The sequence below is a fragment of the Ornithodoros turicata genome, chromosome 4, assembly GCF_037126465.1.
Source record: "Ornithodoros turicata isolate Travis chromosome 4, ASM3712646v1, whole genome shotgun sequence".
In the NCBI taxonomy this organism is placed as follows: domain Eukaryota; kingdom Metazoa; phylum Arthropoda; class Arachnida; order Ixodida; family Argasidae; genus Ornithodoros; species Ornithodoros turicata.
Window position 1 is genome coordinate 7,641,724 of NC_088204.1, and position 25,797 is coordinate 7,667,520.

The window sequence follows — 25,797 nt, forward strand, 5'->3', positions numbered from 1 at the left end:
TTAACGAGATTTGTGAATGACAGTTTCTGTTTTATGAGACCACCCAAACTCATTCGCCGATGAAATCACTACTCTCACTCACACTGTCTGCGCAGAGCAAGAATTTTATTCTTGCATATAAAACGACTTTGTACCGCGCAGGACAAGATTATTTCATCATCCGAGGTTACGCGGGTGTTCTTTGGTGAAGGGAAAGCTGGAGTTGTTTGAAATTTTCGTCGACAAAATCAAAAGAACGACTTACGCGCCTAAGGAGCGGCATCGACATCGTGACTTCTAACGTCCGTTCAAACTGCCCTGTGGCAGGACCTGAATGGATGATCGCATTCGGGACCCTAACGGCATAAGACAATGTCATTTGCTCTGCGCCCGTGTGGCACAGGTATAGAAAAATTATACGGACTCAAGGGTAGGTGACATCATCGAGGACTCTACCAGCGACTGTTTCCTAGCAACAGAAGTCACCTTCAAAAGCGAATCTTTCGGGCTTTTAAAGGAGCAATGAGGCGACTTGAACCTCGCTCGAAGTCGTGCTCGAAGTCCAGTCTCGTCTGTCAGGCTGTCCACCAGGGGTCGCCATGCAAAATATTTTCGCTCTGCGGTGCATTATTGTTGTGGAATCGAATTTACAAAAAGCTCCATAACTTAAAAACCACAAGACTGGTGGACAAAAAAACGACAAACACAGACAAGGTCTCAAAAGCTGTCGGGAAAAGTAGCCACGGTCGCCGACACGATGCTCTCGTGACGTGGAGAAGGCCCCGTGCCTCGTTTCTTCGTTTTTTCTCCGAAGCCGCGCCGCTGTACGTCACAGGTCACGTGAGAGGAGTAGCATACGTCACGACGTCCGAGAAGGATTTTGCGAAGGTGTGCGGAACAGAGCCCCCGCTCTAGCTCTGTAGGTCACCTGCGCTCATCGTTCTCTCGCGGGAACTCACTTTATTCGTTAGAGAACACTCTGCACCGAAAAACGAAAACAATCGGTTTCGCATCAACATGCAACAGTGCGTGCACTTTCTCGGTCTCCGCCCCACGTTGGAAGACTCCCACTAGCTGTGGTAGGGATACCGAGATTGACATTCAAGGTGGAGTGTTGCTATACGGGTGGCAGATTGCGCACGCTCTGTCGTCGTACTTGTCAAAACAAAAACGAAGAAAAAGTCAGGCCCTAATTACTATATAAAATGTAAGAAATTCACGTTCACTGTAGTTTCATATTCATTGATATGTAGGAAGAATGTACCAGGCACACGCAGCAATATATTCCAAAAACCCTTTATTAGAATAAAGTTTTGCGAAAGACTGGTCTGAGAACAAGAAAACAGTCCCTGGGCACTGCATCAAGTGAGGCACTTTCGGCAGTTATCACAGAGTTTGCCATGTGGTCTTTTTTTTTTTTTTTTGTCTTGATGTGCGTGCTATTTGTGTCCCTCCTTCGAGACTATTGCACAAGAGAAGACTCGTAATACTTTGTGGCATAGGTACAGCCGGTCAACCCAGTCAGAAACGTTGCAAGCGTAACAAATGAGCAAACAATAAGTGTTACATAGGATTAAACGCAGTGGAGGTAATTCCATGGAAGACATCCTGGAGCAGAAAGGTTCTATTGACAAAAGGATTTATTGCACTACGAATTGCACTGCATGCAACACTAAAAAAGACGCGCGCAGAGTGCCAAATAGAATTCTGCTTTAATATATTATCTCTTTTAACTTTGTCAATCTCCCTCTGTTAATTTATATCCGTCCAGTTCAGTGCAAGCATTAACTGTAGAGCGTGATAGGATGATTGCCACGAAATTACCGCCTTGACACAAACTACATCAAAAACAACAAACAATATATGTGTGGTTCAAATGGTTAGGTATTACAGCATCAGCACATTGCTGAAGTTGAAACCACGTTCTCAGTACCACGTAACAAGTGACTAGACAAGACTCACCCTGGGCTGGCAACACTGTCCGAAGCCAAGTTCAACACAATAGATAAGACAACTCTGTAGGCGGAAAGAAAACGTAGAAAAAAACGACGAAAAGAAACGTGTCCAAAAAATACATCGGAATGTCATGGGGATTAAAATTAAAGACAGTCTTAACCAGAGGTGCACGTCTGCAGTGTGAGGCCATGTGCGTCAGTTGATAAGGTACTCACTACACCATCTAATACGTCTCCATTTCCATCTCAAAAGAAAATATGTTAGCAGGCACTTCATCGAGTAGCGAGAGGTAGTAATTGCAAAACGACCCTCGGTCCCGATCTTGTGTAGTAGCATTTTGAGCATGCAAGGCGAATTTTGCAATTAGTCCACATTTTGATTTCATCGTTGCAATACAAAACCAGGCCTCAAGCTTTGCAGGCTCGATAAGTACATGTCTCATGTTTTCTTACTTTTTTCTTCTTCAAACGTTGTCATCTTGCAGAAACAAAAACAAAAATAAGGCAAAACCTCACCCCATGCATTTTGAATGGCCTATCTCGCTCAAAACAGCCGTTTTTTTTTTTTTTTTTCTTGCTCCGTCCACTTCAATTTCACATCACCGTACACAGGTGGTGTGCAACGCATAGAAGTAAGAGGCTGGAGCATGACAGGAATAGGCTGCATTGTTGTAGGCATCACCGCCTGTGTATGGTGATGTGAACTTGAAGCACACACAAGAAAAAGAAGGATTGCTGTTTTAAGCGAGACAGCCATTCAAAGTTTATGGGATGAGATTTTGCTTGATTTTTTGTGTCGTTTCTACAGGACAATAACATCTGAAAAAAAAAAAAAAAAGAGAGAGAGAGAGAGAAATGAAACACTAACGAACTTGATACAAATGACTATCAGTCTGCAAAGTTTGAGGCACGAGAGTCTCACCTTCTATTGTTTGCAACGTAATCGAAATGTGGGATGATCACTAAATTCATTCACTGCATTTAGTGCTGCACACCTCAACTGCACAATCGGTAAATGTAGCCCTAAAATTTAAGTTTATAAAAACCAGGTAAAGACATGCAATGGAAAATTTGAAGATGGACCAAAAGCCAGGAGACGTGTTTCTCTAATACTACGAAGTAAACATTTTCCCGTTTTAAACCCCCCCGTTTCATTTTCCCGTGCTGATGACAACGCCCGAATGGGTGTCGAAACGTTCACTCTTTTCTTTTTAGAACTTGTTATGCAAGCCAGCGTTTACTTCATACTATTAAAGAAAAATGGAAAATTTACAGAATCATCAACCTCAGAGGCAGTATCATCAACGTAGATGGCAGTTTGTTGAAAAATGTGTTTTGAAGGGCGCATGGGTGCATAGGCTGCCGAGATACCATGCCACAAGCCTCATTTCATAGTAAGACACCTCCTGTGTATGCTACAGAGGTAAGACTATTCGAAATATGCTCTTTTAAAGCTTTACCAAGGAATTATCGTTGTTGCAGAAAGCCGTAGCCACCAATAGGGCCTGGGCTTCCCAGTTCTGCACACTTTTTTTTTCTCTTTGTCCTTAAAACATCCGTAAGCGTTAAGCCAACACTTTCTTCATCAGCAATCACTGTGATGTTACGCAGCAAGGTTATCAAGTTCAATGCTCTCAGATTATATATAGGGCCTTGTGTTTTAGAGTTAAACCTAAAGTAGTGCCTGTTTTTGAACCCCAATCTGCATCGTCATATCTTAGGGTAAGGCCTGAAAACAAACTTGCCAAACTGCAGATCCAGCCACTAGCTGATTGGCACTAGAGAATGCCACACAGCCACTCAGCATCTCGAGTTCATCTAAAATGCTAGAAGAATGAGAAAATACTGCAAAAGCCGGGAGAAGCCATACTGTTAAGACTGTGTTTACTCCGGTTTGACCCAACAGCTTAAAAAAAAATAAAACAAACATTTCACCACCTTAGGGCCCTGTGTTATAGGCTAAAACCCATTTTTACCCCCTGATTTGCAACATCATCACCACTTCGGTGTGAAACCCCCCCAAAAAACTGAAAATGAGCCTGGCAAAGTGCCAACTTATCCACCACTACAGGCACTGGAGAATGCTAAGCATTACACACTCAGCACAGCTGTTGTACACCTCCTGTTCATCTAAAATGCGAAAAGCGATTATCTTTTTTTTTTTCCCCTTGAAAGCTGAAGCTTCACTTTACCACCAAATATCATCTAATTTTACCCTGTTTTACAGCTCCTGAAATAAAACCCGATTTTTACACCCCACCCCCACCCCAGATTTTCAAAGGACGTAATACCCGAAAACACAGTGCCCTACCTCTACAGGTGGCATTCTCAGTACATAATGTGCCAAAGGTGAAAATCAACCTACTTATCTACCAAGGCATTGTAGGCAGGGGGACATGGTTCCAGTTGCAGGCTGATGAATGACAAGAATTCTGCAACAGGAGCCGTAGCACCCTACCGGACATCGACAATGCCTTGGTGGATAACTTGGTTGATTTTCACTTTTGACACATCGTGTACTGAGGATGCCGCCTGTATGGGTGGTGAAATGTCTACGTTTTGTTGTTTTTAAGCTGTTGTGTCAAGCCGAAGTAAACACTGTCTTCACAGTTTGCTAGAAGCACTTTTTCTTATTAGTATTACGTACCACCCAAAAATGTGCTTCTCCACCCGATACTGATTTTACCCTGTTTCATGGGTAGATTTTTGCTCCCATTTTCAAGAAAAAAAACATAATACTTGAAGACACAAGGGCCTAATTACATGCTGCTTAACATCATCCAATAGCAGCCATTGACAGCAGACGTTCACCTCTGCATTGCACATAAAACCAGCCAGTACAGTCCGTAAAATCCCTGTGTTTAAAATGCTTGGCAGAAAAGCAAGAGCAAAGAGCTCGTGACCCAATGCGTGTGGTCAGAGCACAGCAGATAAAAGTAGATTATTTTTCTATCTGTCCAGTTTAAAACAACACACATGATTTTGTTTTTTTGTCTCTGCCCTGGCTTCGGAGAGATGAGAAACATGAAAATTATATAAGAGTCGCACGAATATAGGAAATGTTAAATAAAAAAGAAAGGCACAAAACAAACACATGTGGATATAAATATGCACGACGCCACTCAAACACCAGAAGTTCCTTCAGCGGTTGGCTGAGTTCCGGCCACGACCCTTGCTTGGGTGACTAGAAAGCTGCCTCAAAGTATCCTTGGGCATAGGCTGCAAGTTGTGAAAACACTATTAATCTTGTGCCATCAAATCAGATAAGATATTGAAGCCCTCTTATAAGGCGTAAGGTGATCTAAGAGCTACTCGGCAGTCAGCCATGGGTTCCACGGTTTGTGTCTGGGGAATGTGAATATTCCTGCAGTTGTCCACATCAAAGTAAACATTTATGAGGTAATAATTAAGCTTTAGGTTATTTACAGCAACATTAATAGCAGCAGTATAGAAGCAAGTAGTATATAAATTGCAAAGCAGTGTGCTAAGCAGTGACAGAGTGGGACAGGGGATACAACATTCCAAAACAGATAATCAAACAAATCACAATATGTATTGTTGGACGCAGCATATCTACAGAAAGAACAGGATGGGGCGTTCAGTCTCGAACAATTAAGCTACACAAAATGCTCCCTATAACAACATATGATAGTAGTCAAACACAGAATGCCCGTCTTTCTTATGGCATTATGAGTGGAGTTTCAGCTTGTAACCATTAGAAAACAGAAATGCATCGCAATACATCTGTGAATTTAATGCTATGTTAATGTAATGTCCTCCTGGCCTTCTAAGGCTAGCTATCAGCATCAACTAAGCACACACAAGCTGCAGAGACTGAAACACCTGCAATATGCAAGTTGCACATAAACAAGAGGCAAGAACGCAGCTGTTTAAACCAGTGGTGCAACAAATCTTCAAAAATCTGTGAGGGGTGATAGGTACGTTCAAAAATCCTCATCTGTGTGATGTGTGCATCCCATTCCAGAGGAAATCAATCTTTGTTTTCCAAAAAGCGACAGGCAGGGTTGCAAAACTTGTGCGCAATGTGTGGGGTCATTATTATTGTTACACTGTAACAGCTAGCTTCATGTATCATCGCTGCCATGTGTCTAAAGCTGAAATCACAAAGGGCCCTCTGCAGTTGGGGCACAGGAAAGAATGGAAGGGAGGGCCTGGATGATCACTGAATACCCGCGATATCTTCTGGGGACATGGGTGCACGGCGTTGTTATAATGGACCATGTTCCAAAACAAGATATTATCAAGCAACCCGTATCAGTGGCACCACCTTTTCTCTTAGCGACAGAGCAAATGAGAATACGCTCCCACCTCGACAGCAGCTTCATTAATCACAGAATCAGCAATCACGTGCTCCGCCATCAGCCACAACAAATACAACATCTGCACACTCAACAGCCCTTACGCTGTTTCTAGCAGACAAGACTCAACAAGAAGCAAAGCAAAGCAAAGCAAAGCTTACGATTGGGCGACATGTTGTCGTACGACACAGGCGAAGGAATACAAGTGCGGCAGCCCTCACTGGGAGACGGGGCCCTACCTGGATGGAGCAAAGCCGTATACGGAGAATACAAAGGTGAGGGGGCCATCGGTGGGACTCCTGGAAGCATCACAGTTGGCACTGTGTACTCCGCACCTACTGGATGTAAAGGCAGAAAAAAAAGCCTTAACCAAAATAACTCGTCGCAGCAAAACAAGAAACAACCCCTTACCATTTAGCCTGACACCGAGCTGACCGAGGACGAATTCTGCGGCGTATTCCTTCGCTTCTTCCGGGTTTGGGCACAGCTTATTGGGTGTGAAGTGGTTGTAAGGTGCAGGAAGACCGGGCACTGCAACCTGCGGAGGTAGGGGCCGTAAGCTACAGGTCGACGGATGCGCTCCTGAGCAGCATGTTGAAGAATGTGTTACTGTGCTCGCAAACATGGTGTACCCTGGTACCCTGGTGTACCAACCATGGTGCACCCTCAACTTGCGCACTGATAAGCTGCTTATCTAACACACCGGCACTGTAGCAGCACGGCCGATCTGCATCGCACAGCACAAGCAAGTGCTGGAACCACACGCATCGTGTAAGGACCGATCAATGCCGACCAACCAGTGCGGTGAAAAGCACACTATAGTTAGGGACTGACTTTTTCGGGTTTTATTTTTGGCCAAATTCGGGGGGTAAATATCGTGTGATATTTTTCGTTCGAAAATTCGGGTGTATTCGGGTTAAATCCCGTTACGGCATATTCTGTCGTCAGGAATTCGGGTGTATTCGGGTGATTTTTTTTTTTTGTTGTTGAATAAAAATTCGTCTTAACATGGAGCTAATGTTTAGCAATGTTATCAAACTTTATTTTAATGCACGCTTATGAGTGTGCCACGCGACCCGGATGTTTTTCGGGTAGATTCGGGTTAAACCCGAATTTTACGGATTTCGTTCGGGGGGGTAAATATCGGGCGGATACGGGTTTAATCCTAAAAAGTCAGGCCCTAACTATAGTCAAGTTATGAAAGCTCACTATAATTATAATTCAAGTACTACAATCAGTTCACCCAGCCGCTGCACTTTAAAGGAGCAGTCTAGAGGCCCGCAACTTTGTTTCTGTTTTTGGACGGTGCGGAATGTTAGGCGGCCGAAAACAGTTTTCCCACAATTAGTGCAACCGTAGTGAAATTGGGACGCCTGCAATAGCTCCCCGAACCTCCCGTGCGTGAAACACCCTCCTTCGCCTTCACGATAGGCACGTGATGAGCGTCACCACGCGCGTCACTATGTGACGCAAGTGGTGAGGACGCTCCTCGTTGGACCTGGGATCACATGATCGAGGTGAGCAACATCGCGCAGGCCGGAGCGTCTGCTACCGTTTCGGAAACGCCATGCGTTCTCTTGGCTACGTGATGTCCGAAACGGAGGGTTTGAAGGCTGTCCACGACACAACCACGATTTTTTGGGACCGCAGACACCACGGGAAGAACGAGTGGTGCAGCCCGAAATTAACTGCGCTTGTACAGCGAAAACCCCGTGCTCCCCGACAGTGTGCAGCCTCTCCGACCGTTTTCACCACGCAGTTGGTTCAGTGGCTAACAGGTGGCGCCACAATACCGCCGCCGTGGCTTGCTTTCTGCTACTGTGAATTCTGAGATTGCACAAAAGCCACGGATATATTACTCTTCCGATCGTAATCTTATTTTCTCAGGCTGCATATATGCCTTGTTTTTTTTTTTTAGAAAACGTGATATAAATCATATAAAGAATAGAAGTCAACAAGAAACAGCTCACAATGTTCGTAGCAGACGGTTTTTCCTACGAACGAATGAGGGGCTCTCTACCACCAACGTCACAGTAGAGTGGGTGTGGTCTGCAGTTGGAATAGCTCCGGCCTGTCACCGCGGCAGCGATTTTCCAAATTAATTGCACCGTGGTGAAACAACTTTGGACAGAAATATTTTGTGGGAATGCTTTTCACATACTGCTTTACAAGATGACAGCAGTTTTTGGCCATGTTAGATACCACTTTAATGCTCCTTTAAGACGTATGATACAGTGACCATTGTGCATGCCCCTATTCATTTTAAAAAGATTTTTTTCTAAATTTGGGTGGCATAAATCAGGTAAATAAATGTGTGCTCTAAATCCATGCGAACTCGGGTGTGGAAACTTCCAGTATGCTAAATTCGGCGAGATATCGGGCTCAGTTACTCAAACTGACTACTAGTTTGGTAAATATGGTGATGTAACTGCAATTGCTGCCAAAGTTAGTGTGCATGCCTACACATGTCTCAGTGCGGGCAGTATGACGGGTAAAAAAATTGGGTTTAACCCTACAGAGGCAACCTTCAATTTGGGGTGCAAATTTGGGCAAGGGTCGGATTAAACCCTAAAACTTCAGATTCTATTCATTTACAGTGTTAGAAATGTTTTCCAGAGGAGAGCAATCTTATGAAAAGAAGCCCGAGAGCCGCCTGCCCACCTTGTAGAGGAACAGCTGCTGAGGAACATTCTCGCCATCCACCGAGACTACACTATTTGGGGCTGTTGCTGAGTGAAGCTGAAACTGGGGTTCACCCCAGGATTGCCTGTGGCACAGATCTGTAAGAGCCTGCAAACAGAAGTAGGAATCAGAAAGACGCACATCCCTGCATAAAAGCAGAATATACGGATAAGCAAAGCTCCGGATCAGGCTGAAAATTACGAGCGGCAACATCTACCGCTGCAGCAGGTGCGCGTAAGGTTCTTCGTTTTCGGAAACGTGACTATCGTGAAAAATCGGGTTTAACCCGAAAATGAAGAACCCTACAGATGCGCAGTGCAAAGAGCTAGTGCTATTCCAATGCCCACGCAGCGAAAGCACAGCACTTTAAACCCTCTCAACATGCAAGCAATGACAACAGAGTGCCGCAGAGAATGGAAATGTGTGGGTCTGGGTACCACACGACTGGCGTACGTACACTAGTAGTTCTTTTGTCAACTGCCATCCTTTCTTTCGAAAGATCTATCGCAGAAGACAAATTCGAAATATGGCAGTCGTCAAAAAATCCAGAAAGCAGAAAGACTCAAACATAGACTTCTTGACAGCCAGTCACGTGTGCTAATTACATCATGCCGGGACAACTCTAGCAACGATTTGCCAACGAGGACCCCTTTCAGGTGGATGGAAGGGTGCACTGACTGTTTCACACCCTCTCTTACATTTTACGTCAAACAGACACACATGTACGCACACACGACGAGGCAGGAGTCTGGACACCACGATGGGACGTAACAAGGCTGAGGCCGGCACACACGACAGGACGGAGACAAACACAACACAAGCCTTAAAGCACCCAAGAGCATTGAGATATCGAGATATGAGGGTCATCTTATTCAATCCTTCAGTGCTCTATTCGCTTTGAGGCTTACGCTTGCCTGTCTGTGTGTTCCAGCCCCTACTTTCAATTTGATTGTGCCACAGAGGAAAGAAGCGCATGAATGCCAGCTGTTGTAAGAGAGTTAGTACCTCTACTGGGTGAATGGATGGTTTAAAAAGAATGTGCTGGGGAGTCGGTGTCAGCTGCATTCCAGGCCGTAGGTCCACCAGGTAAGGCTGATAAGTTTGTTTTGTGAAAAGAGAAGCATGCAGTGTCAGGTTCATGCTGGTTCCTACATGCAAGTTAACGGGCATGTTTGTTTCTGGCTTCTGGGTGCACAATGTTCTAGTGCCACCTCTGTGAACTGCTCAGATAGCCCAAATTTTAGTTACATATTGGAAATATATTTGTTACAGCATAGTCAACAGGAAAATCTATCATAGTGGTAGGCATCAACATCAACTGACGACAATGTCAATATATCATTCTTCCTTGCGCCCAAGCACAGGGTAGTGATAAAACCTGCCTTCCCAGGATGTATGCAATTACAAGTGGCTTACGAAACAGTTTTCACTTGAAACCGCTTTGAAAACCACTTTGTAAATTGGTTTTCAAGTGGAAACTGTTTCATAAACCATTTGCAATCGCAATTTTTTTTACCTGGGTGTGTAGTTGCAGGGTAGTGTGCTTTCTAAGCATTGATTCCTAAATTTGTTTCTATAGGTAATGCATTGACCAAGTCCATAGCTACTTCACTTTACACCGATTTCGGCTGCATACCGTATCTACTCGAATCTAAGGCGCACTTTTTTTGCGTCTTTTTTGCGAAAATAAAGGGTGTGCATTAGAATCGGGAACGACCGCGACATATTTCGCAGAGGAAGGTTGATGACGTGCATCGCCCCCACTTCGGTAGCGTTCACGTGGTGAAAAGCGAAACCATGCGTCCCGAGGTTCTCTCGAAGATGGTAATCTCCACTGCCCGTTGGGTCACGTGGCGAAAAGTGAGACCACGCTTTACAAAGCTCTCCCGAACATAACAATCTATGTTTCCCATTCTCTACGAAGATAGCGATCGAGGGTTGCTCCTCTGCCTGTTCTTTTTTTCAACATCATTTGAGATGAAGCAAGGCCGCGTTTAAGCAGAAAGTCATTGACTTTGCCGAAGGAAACGGGAATCATGGTGACAAGAACTCTCTCAAGATATGTTGCATTACAAACGTGCCTCACGGCATGGAGGATGACATGCCGTGGTGGAAAGCGAGTGGTGACTCTGATGACGACTGCGTGTAATGAACACTTTTGTTGCCGTTATCTACCTTATCACTAGAGCCTGAAGTTTTCGGGAAATATTTTTTTCTAAATTTGGGGGGTAAAAATCGAGTAAATAAACATGTGCACTAAATTCATGCGAATTTGGGCGAAAAAACTTCCATTACGCAGAAATCGGGGAGAAATCGGGCTCAGTTATTTAAACTAACTGTAGCGGTTTGGTACAAACGGTGATGTAACTGCATTTTTCTGCCAAACAAGTAAGTTGGTGCATTCCTACAGACATCCCAGAGAGGGCAATTTGCCTGGTAAAAATCGGGTTTCACCCTAAAGAGGCAACCTTCAATTCGGGGTGCAAATTCGGGGAAGAATCGGGTTAAACCCTAAAACTTCAGTCTCTATTTATCACTTGTGTTTACTGCATATTTCTACACCCTCAAGGATGTTGCTAGATTCGGGGGCGCTTTAGAAGCAAGTTAATTCGCGTTTTGGAAGGTGCGTGTTAGAATCAAGTAAATACAATATTAGCAGCATTATAAATCCCTGGAATCCACACGGTTTGAAATCCTCGCCAGGAGAGACGTACGCGATGAGAAATCAGTATGACGACGTTAATAATACTATATCTATTTCACCAAAAGTTTGGTGAGATAACTTTCCGTTTAAAGGCCTTCTACGTGCGGATCCTTTACTCTCCAACACGGTGAGTTTTATACATTGATGGTAGAACATTATAGTACTATGTTTGGAACATTCTTGAAACTTATAGGAGCGAGAAAATCCCTCAAAACTGTCTTCCCCACAAAAACCTCCTCATATATATTGCTTCAAACGGTACGCCCAGTAAGGAGAGGGTTGGCATACCTGCAGAGCCCTCTGGTAGACAGGTGACGACCTTGTTGTTCCCGGCCGCACCCCTCTCATCCCTGCAGCACCCCTGCCACGCCCCCTGATAGCTGTGCGTGATGCTGCCGGTGCCCTATCACATAAAAATTGCACAAGCTACATAAGCAGAACCACAATTGCATGTTTTTCAGCAGGTCGGCGACAAAATTCCTATCCAAATGGTTACGCCCAAATACTGTTACAGCAATGGACGTGTGAACAGATGGACAGCAGCCCATAGGAAAACAACAGACTGGAACAGATAGGAAATACCTGCCGTGAAGCAGCTCCATGTCGCGTGCTGCCCTGCTCGTATCTGACAGTGGCTCCCATTTAAGAGTACTCACGCTTATTTCCAACAGGTAAATAGTCAACTACTGCTCATGCTATCGTCTTCCTCCCCATTACGACAGTGTGTCGCATACCACAAATTGGAACAGATTGGGATCAGACTGGCATGTACATACAATCCCATCAGGGATATTCAGCAAGGTTGAGTCATGCATGTTAGCTAGAAAGACACATAGGCTGAAGGCATACAATACGGGCAAACCTTGACTGACATCGACGCGGTGACAGACGAAGAGAGAATCAGACTCGTAAACAATTTGTCCCAATATCTCTGGAAGCGACACTGACTCTGTGGTGCAAGACTTATGTGCAAGACTACGTGCGAGACTACGTGAGCGTTGACAATGATGTGTTGGTTTCCGAAATGGTGATAGATAACCCCATTGCTCACAGAGTATACAAGCAGGTAACGTATACAACATCACATCTGATAAAGACATGGAGGTTTTGCCATCTGTAACATGTGCTGCTGTCCTTCGTAGAACATGGCCCCTTATTGTCTAGTGTACTTGTTATAAGAAGCAGTTCAGAATAAGCAGTCATCTTTAACAAATAATTATTAGGACCTCTTTCACAGCATCTGCATTTCCTTCGAGAAAATGCACATCAGGGGCAGTGTAGTGACAGCAGTTTCCCTCAGACAATTCCTAGCAATTTTACTTGACCTATTATGTTTACAATGTGCCCATCGACACGATTGTACATCACCTTTACTGCACTATATTGTGCTGCGGCATTATATCGCATGACCAAGGAACACATGTAATGTGGGTTCCACAACAGCAAATGGGGACGAATGAGGTGATTCTGACAACACAGCTCACATGGCAAAGAAGCTCGCAATGAGAAAAATCATTAGACTGCAGTACTCAATGTAAAACATAAGCTTCTCACCTTCCTACCCCAATGGGCTGTGGCAGCCTTGTGATGGACGGGGAAGTCGGGATTGTGAGGAGATCGCACCCCAGGGATGGCGGAGGAAACACCATGGGAGGAACGGGAAACATGAGATTTTCTGTGTCAGATTTGCTGTTGTTGCGGCTACGACGTGTGTCACGGTTGGCGGGCTTCGCCCAAGACACTTCAACTGTTGCCCCGTCCAGCTGGCATTCTAGAGAAAAATGAAAATCTCAGCCTCGGTACAAAACTTCCAATGACGGTCGTAAACATCGGTGATATTACGAGTGTGCCCCGGGACATTTGCGGTGCATGTAAAGTGATGTTCGACGTATCTCACATGTCACGTGGAGACACTTCTCAAAGAAGAAACCTCAAACACTCCAGCTGCCTTTCCTATAAAGGGCGATTCTGTGACACAGATCCAGAAGATCTATGCGCAGCACTGGAAGGACCACTATCCACTAGGTTATAACGACTATGTCATAATCGACAACCCCTTGGAGAAGCCCGTCCGCACGATCCGCTGGGGGCGCTACTCATCGACCCACATCTAGATCTACATCATGATTGGACAATGGAAATTTGAGTTTTGAACGTGCAGAAGCAGCCTGCCGTAGCAGACGACAGCAACAGCTCCTATGAAAACGCGTAGAATGTTGATGATAATCAACTTTAGAAAGAAGCATCTCTCGTGGGACATCCATGGCCCGTACAACAATACTAAGGTAAGCTGAAGTACAAAGTATTGCAGATATTGAGGGAGCAATTAACGGGCCGATCAGTAGCGCCACCGCTAGCTTCCAAATGCGGCGCTGGGAAAAGGGGTGCCTATAGCATGGTCGTTATAATATAGTAGGTCTTGAGAAGGATGTACGGAGAAACACTCACTGTTCATTCGTTGTAAGGCAATCTCAGCGTCCTCGCGATTTTGGTAGTGCACGAAGGCAAAGTCTCGTAGTTTCTTTACTTTGACCACTTTGAGGTTCCCATCTACGGAGAAGGCATCCCGGAGCTGGTCCTCGGTAGTGCTCATCATCAGGTTCCGAACATACAGTATGGTCACCTGAGTGAAATCACACAAAATACCATCATGCACTTAGCCTCCGTAGCACCATGAGAGTAAGTTATGGCTTGGATACTTCATCCCCAACAACGCCGAATATCCTCTGGACGTACAAGTAATGTCCTAACGAATTCGTACGTCCGACGGATGTCCCTCAGATATCAGTCGGACGTACGAATCCGTTAGGACGTTATTCGTACCTCCAGAGGATATTCGGTGTTGTTGGGGATCAGACATGTACAGTGCTAGTCTCAGCAAGCCGCAGAGCTGCTATACGTATCGTGGGGAGTGTCGTGTCCTGGGCATTCAACAGTCCCGACACAGCACTGACATCCGTACTATTCCTACTCCGAATTGCTGAGGTTGCATGACCCCCAACCCTCTCGACGGAAGTACTAGTGTAGAGGCTTCCCGCAGAGAAGTTATCAATGAACTGTTTCAGCAGATGACTAGAATAGAACACCAAATTGAGAAATGCAACTTTATTCACCACTGGATCGGATTGGATTGGATCATTATCCGGGACATACCCCTGTCCATCTGCGGCACATTAGGTTTAGCGGATGCGTGGGACAATGTGTTGGACTGAAAGGCATGTTGGTGAATGCTCAGGGTCTGTTGAAGGCGGGAGAGACGACAAGTGTTTCATGGCGTTACAGCGAGAGAGGACGACTATGTATGTAAATGGTCAGTTGATCAAAACAACAGGGGCTTGCTCCTCTGAGAACAGCATCGGGTATATCCGGGTGAGAGACGTTCTTGGGCGAGACGTCCGCGGGGGAGAATGAGGTGAGAGCATGGGGGCAGGAGAAAACGCCCAGCATTTTCTCTAAAGGAAACATCCCCATGAAAAAGGTCCCTTAATGTCGCAGAAAAAAAAAAAGTCCCATAAAAGTGTGTTTACTAACGTGCGGGTAATTGAACCTCTGTATGCAAGAAGGGTTTAAGTCGACAAATCCCCTTTTTACTATTTTTGCTGCAATGACATCTACATACCAGTATGTACCTGCCAAAGAAAATTTAGGACCGTATTGCAATTTATTGGTCCGCTACAGGAGGGTAAGAAATGGGAAATGCATGTGTGTCCATGGGACAAACAATCAGATCAGGCCCCTTTTCTCGGTTTAGGATTCTTCCTCTTATCCCCTTATTGCATACACAGGTTCAATTGTGCACCAAAAGCTCCTGAAATATGCATGCAACTATGGACTAAAATCTTATATCTTAGCTTGTACCTGCTATGAAAGTCACGACATCAAATACACAGAACCTGACATCCTCTTACTGACCATTCTGCTCTGGAATCATTCCATCCACCACATCAATCCTATGTGTGCCATACTCGTTAATGTTACCATTTGTTTGTGTTAGAACTACCAAGAGTGTCCACACAAATACAGCACAATCGAAAAACCAACAATGAAGCTTCCTTAGTTTAATAAATACAAGCTTTCACGTGGGGAGACCACGCTTCATCATGTACAGGGTAAGAAGTCTGCCGATACAAGTATACAGGGTGGTCCACCAACCATGACAGAAATTCATAGTAAAAAACGTAGGCCCCGGAGAGACATGTGGTCAAAGGATTTTTTTCTGGCAATAACTTTTGCCACATAATGATAACATTTTTATTCCATTTCATTTGACGGAAAGTTAATTTCTTGAATTGAAGTCCAAAATTTCCCACGGCAACCTAACATTTTCTTTGCGGAAATGGGTTCCCCGTGGTCATTTTACTCAGTATAGCACATAATCCTACTCGTAATGCAATGGCAATTGCCGAAATAAATTCGCCGAAAATCCGTTGAAATGACCCCTTGGCTCCGCCTCTTTTACAAGCCTTACAAGTCTTACCCACGGAACACACACGCGTGGTGAGTGCAGGAATCAGAGCTATCTTATCAAAACTGAGGTCACCCGAAGGCTTGTAACCCTTTCCCCCCTCGTGTGGCGTGTCACTGCAACCTCCTTTCTTCGCAGCTTCGGGCTCAAACTACGAGCCGTCAAAAAAGAGGCGGAGCCAAGGGCTCATTTCCACGGATTTTCGGCGAATTTATTTCGGCAGTTGCCATTGGATTACGAGTGGGATTATGTGCTATACTAAGTGAAATGACCACGGGGAACCCATTTCTGCAAAGGAAACGTTAGGCTGCCTTGGGAAATTTCGGAGTTCAATTCAAGAAATTAACTTTCCATCAATTGAAATGAAATAAAAATGTTATCAATATATGACACAAGTTATTAGCAGAAAAAAATCCCTTGACCGCATGTCTCTCAGGGGCCTGCGTTTTTTACTATGAATTTCTATCATGGTTGGTGGACCACCCTGTATACAGAGTTTACAATATGTCCCATGGGACATATTGTAAACTTGGACAACGAAGAAACACGACACCCAGATGAGTGCTCAAATACTCTAGTTTTCAATGTTGAGTATTTAGTGCTCTGCTCATTTTTTTGCCTGGTACGCAGTCACTTAACTTAAATACTACTTTTGAGTATCTTTTACGAGCCTCTTTTTTGCTCTTTTTTTTTCTGTAGCTATGGAATTTCACTTTTACATTGAGCATAAAAGTATTATGCAAGGGAGCTGGTGTAAGCTTTACCTGGGCAACATATCCCTGGTTGACAAGGGGGACAAAAACTCAAACAAGCAATCTTTCTAAGTCTTTAATTGCCTATGTGTCACAGTTGCTGTGTAGTTCATGCGCCATAAACCATTCCTTCCCCTTTGCCTTTGAAGTAAGGCTGCCAAAGGATTATAGCCACCTGCTTCCTGCTTTCTGAGGGCCGAGCCCAAACAACTAAACAACAAAAAATCGAAGAGTAAATACGACGTGTAGAGCGACGAATGCGTGCAAGAAGGCGAGCCCCCCCCCCCCCCCCCCCCCCCCCCAACTTGGGAAAAGTTTTCCAGGAGAGACACATCGAAGCGACACTAACACGCAAGGTCAATCATAACTAAGCTGTCAAAGGAGGCGTCGCGGAGACTGCAGGTGCTTCTCAACAAATGTCTGTCGTAGAGATTTACACGGGCCGAGTTCGTACCACCCGTACCTCCGCTCCGTGTTTGGATTGCATTGTGGGTTCTATGCACTACGAATATTCTAAATTTATTCCGTGAACAAGAGTCACTACTGGCAGCACAACAAATAAAACGGTTTAGAAACAGTTAAAAAAAAACACATGACGTTCAGCCTGACGATCAGCCGTTCGTTATTTATTAACTTCTCGTTAATAAATAACGTAACAGTGCGCAGCGTAACCGTGTTTAACTGTTTTCAAACTGTTTTCATTGGTTGTGGAGCCGGTGTTGCTTCTTGTTCTCGGAATAATGAAAACCCAACCCCAGCGTTTGGACCATTTTCAGCACCGTGAACACTGAAAAGCGTGGGCTACATATCCTTTTCTTGCGCAATAATCTTTAAAACAGCCAATAAATGTCGCTGTGTGTTAGTCTGCGTGTGCTTGGACGGTGTCCCTGGATATTCCGGAGTGATTTTTTCGTCAGCTCCTCTGACGGACTCGGACTGGGCATCATTTCGTAATGTCCGGGCCGAAAACTAGCGGCCCGTCAATCTGTAGCCTGTCCTGTTTGGCTTTTTCACCCTCGCTCAAATCGCAATGCGTTTACCAAAGGCGTTTAAACTATCAAGACACGTATGTCTTCCAATATTGGTCCACTTCACCAATAATGTCACCGTTGTGGTTTGATGTCACAAATCTGGCATCATTATCTGGCGTCACTGTCTTCAGCTTTTTACCTTTTTTTTTTTCAACTATTTGTTTTGCGTGGATGAGGACGATGACCACACTGACGCGCGTCTACGTTTTTAGCACCAATGATGCGCGTCACTTTAACCTCGCACAAATACCTTTGCTCTTTTTACGTGATATCGTTATCATTATCGTACACTCTATTGGAAAGGTAGTACATTCCCAAGCAGCACAATGTACTGAAAGTCGAGTGCAATAGGGGTGGACGGGTAGGTGGAAGACCTTGAACGAACTGGTGAAACTAAAGAACGTTGATAAGACACATACCGTCCACCCCTATTGCACTCGACTTTCAGTACATTGTGCTGCTTGGGTTGGGAGTAACCACAGCTTCTAGTCCCGAAATTCCAAGCCCTCCCCATTTTAGTCCCATGACCACGAAATATACTCCCCAACAGGGCAGACATTCCCTAAACTTTGCGTAAGCGTCCATGCAGCTAGTCCCGAATGGTGCTAAAAATTACTCTCTTTCTTTTTCCCTTAGAGTATAGAAGGTAAATGTCATAAAAGAAACTGAACGACCAAAATCGCTGTACGACTCGTGCCACGTAAAACAATTCACGGACAATATCCCCCTCCAAACGGAGATTATAGCCGAGCAACGGCGACTATGGCCCTCGCGGAAGATAAGAAAAGCGCGAGTATGATTATTATTGCTTCTCGATTGCCGCACGGGGCACAGCGAACGGAGCCGAACGCGGTTTCACACATATCTGCGGGTACATATATTCTCCTAATCCTTCTCAAACCACGCCTGATGATAACTTCGAAGCGCTGCAAACCAACACTCACTCCGAATGACATCTTTCTAACCCCTGGATAAGTATACAGGGTGTGTGCAGAAAAACATGACCCGCATTTAGGCACATAGCTTGTTGCCTACCTAACTAACGAACTTCCGATGGCGCACGATGGCGCATTTATGCGTGCGAAATCTGTAGAAAAATTGTGGAAGCCATACCCAGCTTAAAAAATAAACGGAACAACGAAAACGTCGGCTTCCGTGCATCAGAATAGGGCAACATGGTGGACAACAGGGTGTATGTGAAAGGGCAACATGGTGCACGTAGGAGAGTTGTGTTCAAGTACCGCTAGGGGAGCTATCGGTGCATAAATCGAAACGATGTCCCACATGGATGCTCATCGGCAGTGCCCCTAGCGGTGCCTGCACATAACTCTCATGAGACCGAAATACACTACCATGCAGTGTCATGACCGCCCTATTCTAATGCATGGAAGCCCATGTTTTCGCACTCTGTTTATTTTTTTACAGGATTTTTTTGTAGCTTTCGCACGCATAAATACGCCGTCGTGCGCCACCGGAAGTTCCTCGGCTAAGTAGACAACGAGTTACATGCAAAAATGCGGGTCATGTTTTTCTGCACACACCCTGTATATCGAAAGCGAGTGGCTTACGCCATTTTGTGACACTTTTGTGAATTGGTTGTCACAAACAGGCGTACGCCTCACGCTTTCCACTGTGCAAAGGGGTGACCTTCAGCGTGTTCTGTGCCGAAGTTACGTTTTAAGAGTGGCGACTTTGATGTTCCAGCTTTAGACACATGTCAGCAGATAGTACCTCCACCCCAATTTCTCGCTACACCCCCGTGATTGCGATTCTGGAAAAATCCTGCGGCTTGCAAAACTCTCGCCGCAGTTTCAACAGCTGCCAGGGCTAAGTTACACTCCACCTTTTTATTGATTGATTGATTTTTGCTTAGGATGGGCCTTTGATCTTGCATTACACACGGTCTGGTCAATCGCGGCATTCTCTGGCTTCCTCTGACGCGTCGGAAATTCCTCCCACCGGAACCGGGCTTGAAAATTGTCCAACTCGTTATCACGAAGCAATGTTGGTCTTACTTATTCATTATAAACTCGCCGCCAAACACAATGTTAGTCTCCGATAAGATAAGGGTTGTCCCATTGTGAAAGCACACACGCATACAAAGGCCCAGATAAGAGGCACGGGCTGTAAGGGAAACCACACCTGCTCAGGTTCTCCAAATATCCCACTCAGATGACTTTTTGTCAAGTCAAGAGCAGGCGTTGTGCTCATCTTGAAGACGGAGAGATAAGAGAAGACTATGAGAGATAACGTGTACGTTCACGAGCTGCATCCCCCAGAATATTCCAGTGGAAGATGCGCAAAGCGGCATAACCTTGTGCTGCCACATGAGCGTAACCGCTCAACATTACCTCTACGAAAACTATACTATGCTTTCTTTTTTTTTTTAGAATAGCAAGCCAAATATTGGCTGACCTCTCTCAACACTTAAAAATAACAACAACAACTATACTGCGACGAGGAAGTTGGCGTGTTTTAGAACATAGGAAAGCGTTCACGATAACAGTTCTGAAACCATGATAAGCCAATCGCCCTGTTTCTTTAAAACGAATGACATCACGTTGAATAAGCTTGGATTTGATAACATCCGTTATCATGGTCGTTTTCGTTGAGCTCTTCCGACGTGCTAAAACTCACTGTTATCAAATCCAAGCTTGGCATTGCGATGACACCCTCCTCAAAGAACTCACCCCCCCCCCCCCCCGCCCGGCGATTCGCTTATTATGTTTTCTAAAACATTATCGTGAACATATCTTCCGATCTACTAGCGAGTTTTAGTTGCATTAGAAAGTGTTCAGGAAACATGATAAGTCAATCGCCCTGTTTCTTTGAAGTGCGTGACTAGCGGGTGGTCAGCTTCGATTTGATAACTTATCGTATCATTTTCGTACAGTTCCTTCAAAGCTCGCAATATGTTTTTCCGTGCTCTGCAAGCCGCGGGGAACATCCTGTGGCTTAGTCACCAGATGTTCGGCAGCAGACGACAGTGCCGTGCCAATGGTGTCGTCTGCAACGTGTGAAGTATCTCATTCCATAGCAGACGACAGTGCCGTGCCAATGGTGTCGTCTGCTACGTGTGTAGTATTTGATTTCCACATATTCCAGCTACGTACGCATACTCAACATGAAACGCGGCGAAGCTTCTGCACGGTGAGCCTCTTTTATGCTTTTTCTTCCGCTACGATATTCCCTGGGGATGTCGTCGCTCTATGAGTACACGGATAAGCGAGTTCCTGGTCATCCCCGAGGATTCTGTATCTATTTTCGTCCAATATAGTTCCCGGCACGAGGCCTTTTTATCTCGCACACAAATGTACGGGTAGTATAGCGCTCTAATATAGCATTTGTGTGTGCGTTTCTTAACGTCCCGCTGAAAGCGTCACGCCGCATCAGCGGAACGTGACCAGCACGTCTCCGCCCAAGTTTCTCGGCGCGAAGTTCACATTTCAATAGAGGCTACCTTGCTCGCCGACGCTTTCTCGTTCCTGGGAAGGCGTAAAGTAAGACCTGGGTTACTCAACCGCTTTCAGCGGTCATCGGGTGTCAAACTCTGACGGCGACGATTAGGCAACGGTACACGAAGAAGATAGGAGAGGTTCCCGTATTCCGTTCCGGATAAAGTCCCGTGCGTGGAGAAATGAGCGAACGGAATCGGTTCTCCCCGCAGGAAACAATTCGACGCGAGTCTCACACCAATAACGTCGCGGGCAGCGGAACAGGAGCACAGACCCGAGGGCAGGGATTTGCGCGAGATTTTCACGTCGAGGGGGAGGATTTTAAGAAGGGGTGCGAAGGGTAGGAGTGACACCCGTATCTGATGAATATTCGTCTTTTGCCTTTTGGGGGCGTATTTTGGGGAACTAAAGTGGGACTCGAAGGGACAACTTGGAATTGTCGACATATCTTGAGTAGAATCTTGAAAACAGTGCTGTAGTCGACTGTAAGGTATACGTGCAGACGCCACACGCAAAATTTATCCAGCAGAACGCGGTACCTTTTGAGGTAAATAATTATTTTTTCGCACGTGAATTCGCAAAACCATCTATTCGATGAATCAATCAAGGTACTGACCTTTCCCATGGTCTCTTCGTCTACCTGTGGCTCTGGCTCCGCCCAGTCGACGGCGATTTCCTGGACTCCCCAGAGCTTGACCTTCCCAGGGATGAGTTTCCTGCGGGCCATGGCAGCAGCCTTGTGGTCGGTGTACTCGACGAAGGCGAAACCCCGGTTTTTCGTCTTGTCGGCGACGCTCGCGTAAAGGATGACTCCTACCACGCCTTCGGTGACTCGCCTCATCTCGTTGAGGACATCCTCTCGCGTCTTGCAGCGCGGAATGCCGCCCACGAACAGCCTGCGGGGCATGCACGCTTAGGACCCACGGGAAAGAATAGCGGACCCAAAAAATGCAAGAGCTACACTCTCAAAAATGAACTTCACCGCAGAGCACGCTCCTAGGCAACCATGATCTCTAATGATATCGTTATCTGCCCTGATTTGTTGGAAACGGGAGGCGTACGGCCTTTTCTGTGACAATTATGAACAACATAAGCGTCACAAAAAAAAGCGTACGCCTCCCGTTTTCAACAAATCAAGACAGATAACCATATCATTCACGATGATGGTTGGCTAGGAGCCACCTCCACCACCACCATCATTTTGAAGAGTGTATAATACACGACCGTTCTCGCGCGGACAGGACAGCGTTTTCATAACGCTCGCAAAACACCCTGCACTCTTAAAGAAGAACTTCACCACATAGCATGCTGAAGACCAACAACTGCACAGAACGATGCTACTGCTACCATTTCTGACTCTTGGACCACGCGGGGGCTTACGTCTTTACGTGATTTACGTGATATGAGTGTCACGAAAAGCCGTAAGCCTGACGTTCTCAACAAATCACGGGAGAGACCGATGCCATTCGGGATGACGGTTGGCCAAGAGCCTGTTAAGCGACAAAGTCCTTATTTTCAGTGTTTATCACGATGTCCGTGCGACGTCGAGATAAAAATGATAGCATTCGCTAAATCGTAGTAATAAATAGATAAAACAAAGAAACATCTCACCTGCAGTTATCGATGGAGCGGCATACTCCGAGTCGCCGTCCCCCTCGTCTCACCTCGAGGTCGTCCAGTTCCTCAATGGCCCGTCGTGCGTCCGACGGATTCGTGTACATGGCGAAGGCGTAGCCTCGATTCGAACCCCCAAAGTCCATCATGAGCCGCAGCTCGTACACAGGTCCGATGCGTTCCAGGAGAGGAATCAACTCGTCTTCGAACATATCCCTGGGGAGCCTCCCAATGAACACTTCCGAGCCTTTCGGCGGCGGGTCACCCTGCGGGGAGCATTTAGAAACTCATTCCTCAATATGACGGCTATAGCTGCGAGAAAATAATGTCAATCTTTACCGAACAACAACAACTTTAAGGTGAGGAATGGAGAGCCTCATCGCTGGTGGTGATAAGGATCGAAGTCCTATGGAGTCTAAAAAGGATCAAAAGAGCTTTGATGGCAGAGTGTTGGTGGACTGGAGGGGCGAGAGTCCAGCTGATTAAGAGACACGGAAAGTGCGGTTCAGGAAGGTTGGTAATGGGGGCAATGGAGGAGAATCTGCTCCAGATCCTCACCGAGTCGCGTTTGAACAGTCACAATTCGCATAAAAGTACGGCGCAGACAGAGTAGGAGTTAGGTTAGACATGAGCTTACCGCATATGATGGTTTCTAAACTGCAGAATGTGCCCTCAGTGCGTTTTACACAAAAGTTCACATTTGACGTATACGTCAGCAAATGACAGGCTCTTACTGGATGTGCGCTTTTGGATGCGCTTCTTTGCCTGTCCTACTAAGGCTTATCAGTACAGCACTATCACGTGAGCCAGTCCTTCCGGTGTGTCATAGCGGGAAATAAAAAAAAAAGTGTTTCATTTGGTGTTTGTTTAGATTGCTGCGACTTCTTCTGCGGGTGTACCTCGAAATAAAGTGATCGAAATCCCGGTTGCAAAATAAACTACTATATAGCTAAATGAATGTTATCTGACTATAAAATGCACAGTCGCGCGCGGGAAAACTGCAAACAGCGAACTTAGACTACCCTGGACATAGTATAGAGTCGTGGTAGAAGTAGCTGCGTTTTGGAGCTTGGTGACGCCCGAATTTTGGAGTCTGCCGCTCCATTTCTTTTAGTTGAGGAGTACGTATGTTCCTCTTCTTCGCTTGTATGTCAGCTGGGGGGAGGGGAGTAGCTGGATTAGCTGGTAGCTTGTTGATGATTACATTTATAGATCGCAAAAGAATCGTCCTTTGCACTTTGGATCTATCCGCTGACGGTCAACATGCGGAGTTTCTTCTTCGGTGTATACTTGGCCCAGTATTTCTGCACGATTTGTAATGCAAACACCGACCTTCGACTAACCTAACAACAAACTAGCCAATACTAGCCTACTTCCGTCGTGTCCGCCCTTCTAAGCCTAATAGCCGCTAACATGTAGCTTTCGTTCGCTAAAACGACCTGCACAGACACTGACAAGAAAAACCCGTGAATTTGAGTGGTTATATAGTGGTGTCGTGTTTCGTGTCTCCCTCCGCATGTCAACTTACGAAGCAATCGAGCATCTTCCTTGATCTTCCTGCTTGATGACAATAAACTTCCTTGTTTTCGAGAATGCGAATTTAGAGACCGGGGATTTCGCCACCGGGAATATCGAGGTCCTCCCTTCCTTTGCAGCTTCGACAAGGGGCCGTCCCCTCTGTTCAATCGGACCTCCGAGGCCGTATACGTACTATAAGTCCTAAAATATTGCCGCATCATGGTCCCAGGTAGTGGGGCTATAGCTAGAAAAAAAAAAAATTTCGGGACTGCTTCTATGTGGACAGTATATGGGAGAGGAGGATTTCCAAACGTATCCCTCGCCCCAAATGCAAAACCAAAGGTACACCGCACAGCACGCTCCTAGCTGACCATCATCTCGAATGACATCGTTATCTGCCCTGATTTGTTGAAAACGAGAGGCGTACGCCTTCCATTTGCAACAAATCAGGGGCGAGAACGTTGTCATTCGAGATGATGGTTGGCTAGGAGCGTGCTATGCGGTGAAGTTCTGTTTTAAGAGAGTACGGTTTCCGGGCGGCGTGCGTGGGGTTGAACCCCATAAACCACCTCGCTGGCTACACCACTGGCCCCTGAGAACCATTATCCTGAGTTGTACTGTCGTCTCCTCTGATTTGTTGAAAATGAGAAGTGTACGCCCACTCGTGGCGCTTATGCAATTATCGTAACTGTAACAAAAAAGGCATACCCCACCCTTAAAAATGAACTTCACCTCATAGCACGCTCCTAGCCAACCATTATCTCGAATGATATCGTTATCTGCCCTGATTTGTTGAAAACGGGGGGCGTACGCCATTTCTGTGACACTTATGCTGTTCATAATTGTCACAGAAAAGGCGTACGCCCCGTGTTTTCAACAAATCAGGGCAGATAACCATATCATTCGAGATAATGGTTGGCTAGGAGTGTGCTATGCGGTGAAGTTCATTTTTAAGAGTGCCCCTGTGCTTTCCAGAAATCAGGAGCGATAATCATTGTGTGCAATGACCGGTCTTCACCGCATAACGCGGTCGAGCCAATCATAATTGGGATTATATCATTCTCTTTTACTGTTTCAACAAATCTGAAGACAACTATACCTGCTACCTACAAATGACAGGGTAACCGCTTCTGATTCGGTGAGCGAGGGGGGCGTATACGCCTTTTGTGGCAATTCGGATATATATATGATAATTGCTTGTACCACCCTTTTAAGCCCTTTATCAAACACTACGTTTACCTAGGTGGGTAACTATATAGAAAAGGGGTATCCCGAATTGATCACCGTTAAGAATCAACCGTTTTGAACACCATATGCTCAAGC

General features: G+C 45.6%; 1 protein-coding gene and 1 long non-coding RNA gene across 4 annotated transcripts in view; one reads left to right on the forward strand and one right to left on the reverse strand.

The window, feature by feature from the left end:
• Window positions 1-4,439: 4,439 nt before the first annotated feature.
• The window catches only part of LOC135390893 (probable RNA-binding protein 46), a 33,716-nt gene continuing 12,358 nt past the window's right edge, over window positions 4,440-25,797 (reverse strand). Inside the window, exons 3-12 of one of the 3 annotated variants that reach the window (XM_064620863.1) lie at window positions 22,954-23,222; window positions 21,959-22,238; window positions 14,088-14,262; window positions 13,194-13,410; window positions 11,928-12,042; window positions 9,941-10,027; window positions 8,915-9,043; window positions 6,665-6,791; window positions 6,493-6,588; window positions 4,440-5,153 (exon numbers count right to left, since the gene is read on the reverse strand). In XM_064620863.1, the coding sequence (XP_064476933.1) occupies window positions 5,119-5,153; window positions 6,493-6,588; window positions 6,665-6,791; window positions 8,915-9,043; window positions 9,941-10,027; window positions 11,928-12,042; window positions 13,194-13,410; window positions 14,088-14,262; window positions 21,959-22,238; window positions 22,954-23,222 (1,530 nt within the window). In that variant the 3' untranslated portion in view covers window positions 4,440-5,118. Of the gene's footprint in view, window positions 5,154-6,492; window positions 6,592-6,664; window positions 6,792-8,914; window positions 9,044-9,940; window positions 10,028-11,927; window positions 12,043-13,193; window positions 13,411-14,087; window positions 14,263-21,958; window positions 22,239-22,953; window positions 23,223-25,797 lie in introns of all 3 variants that reach the window. The other 2 variants (XM_064620861.1, XM_064620864.1) reach the window with 2 other exon arrangements.
• LOC135390895 (uncharacterized) overlaps window positions 20,865-25,797 on the forward strand; it is a 50,502-nt gene continuing 45,569 nt past the window's right edge. Inside the window, exon 1 of the long non-coding RNA XR_010421833.1 lies at window positions 20,865-21,037. This is a non-coding gene — a long non-coding RNA (uncharacterized LOC135390895). The remainder of the gene's footprint in view (window positions 21,038-25,797) is intronic.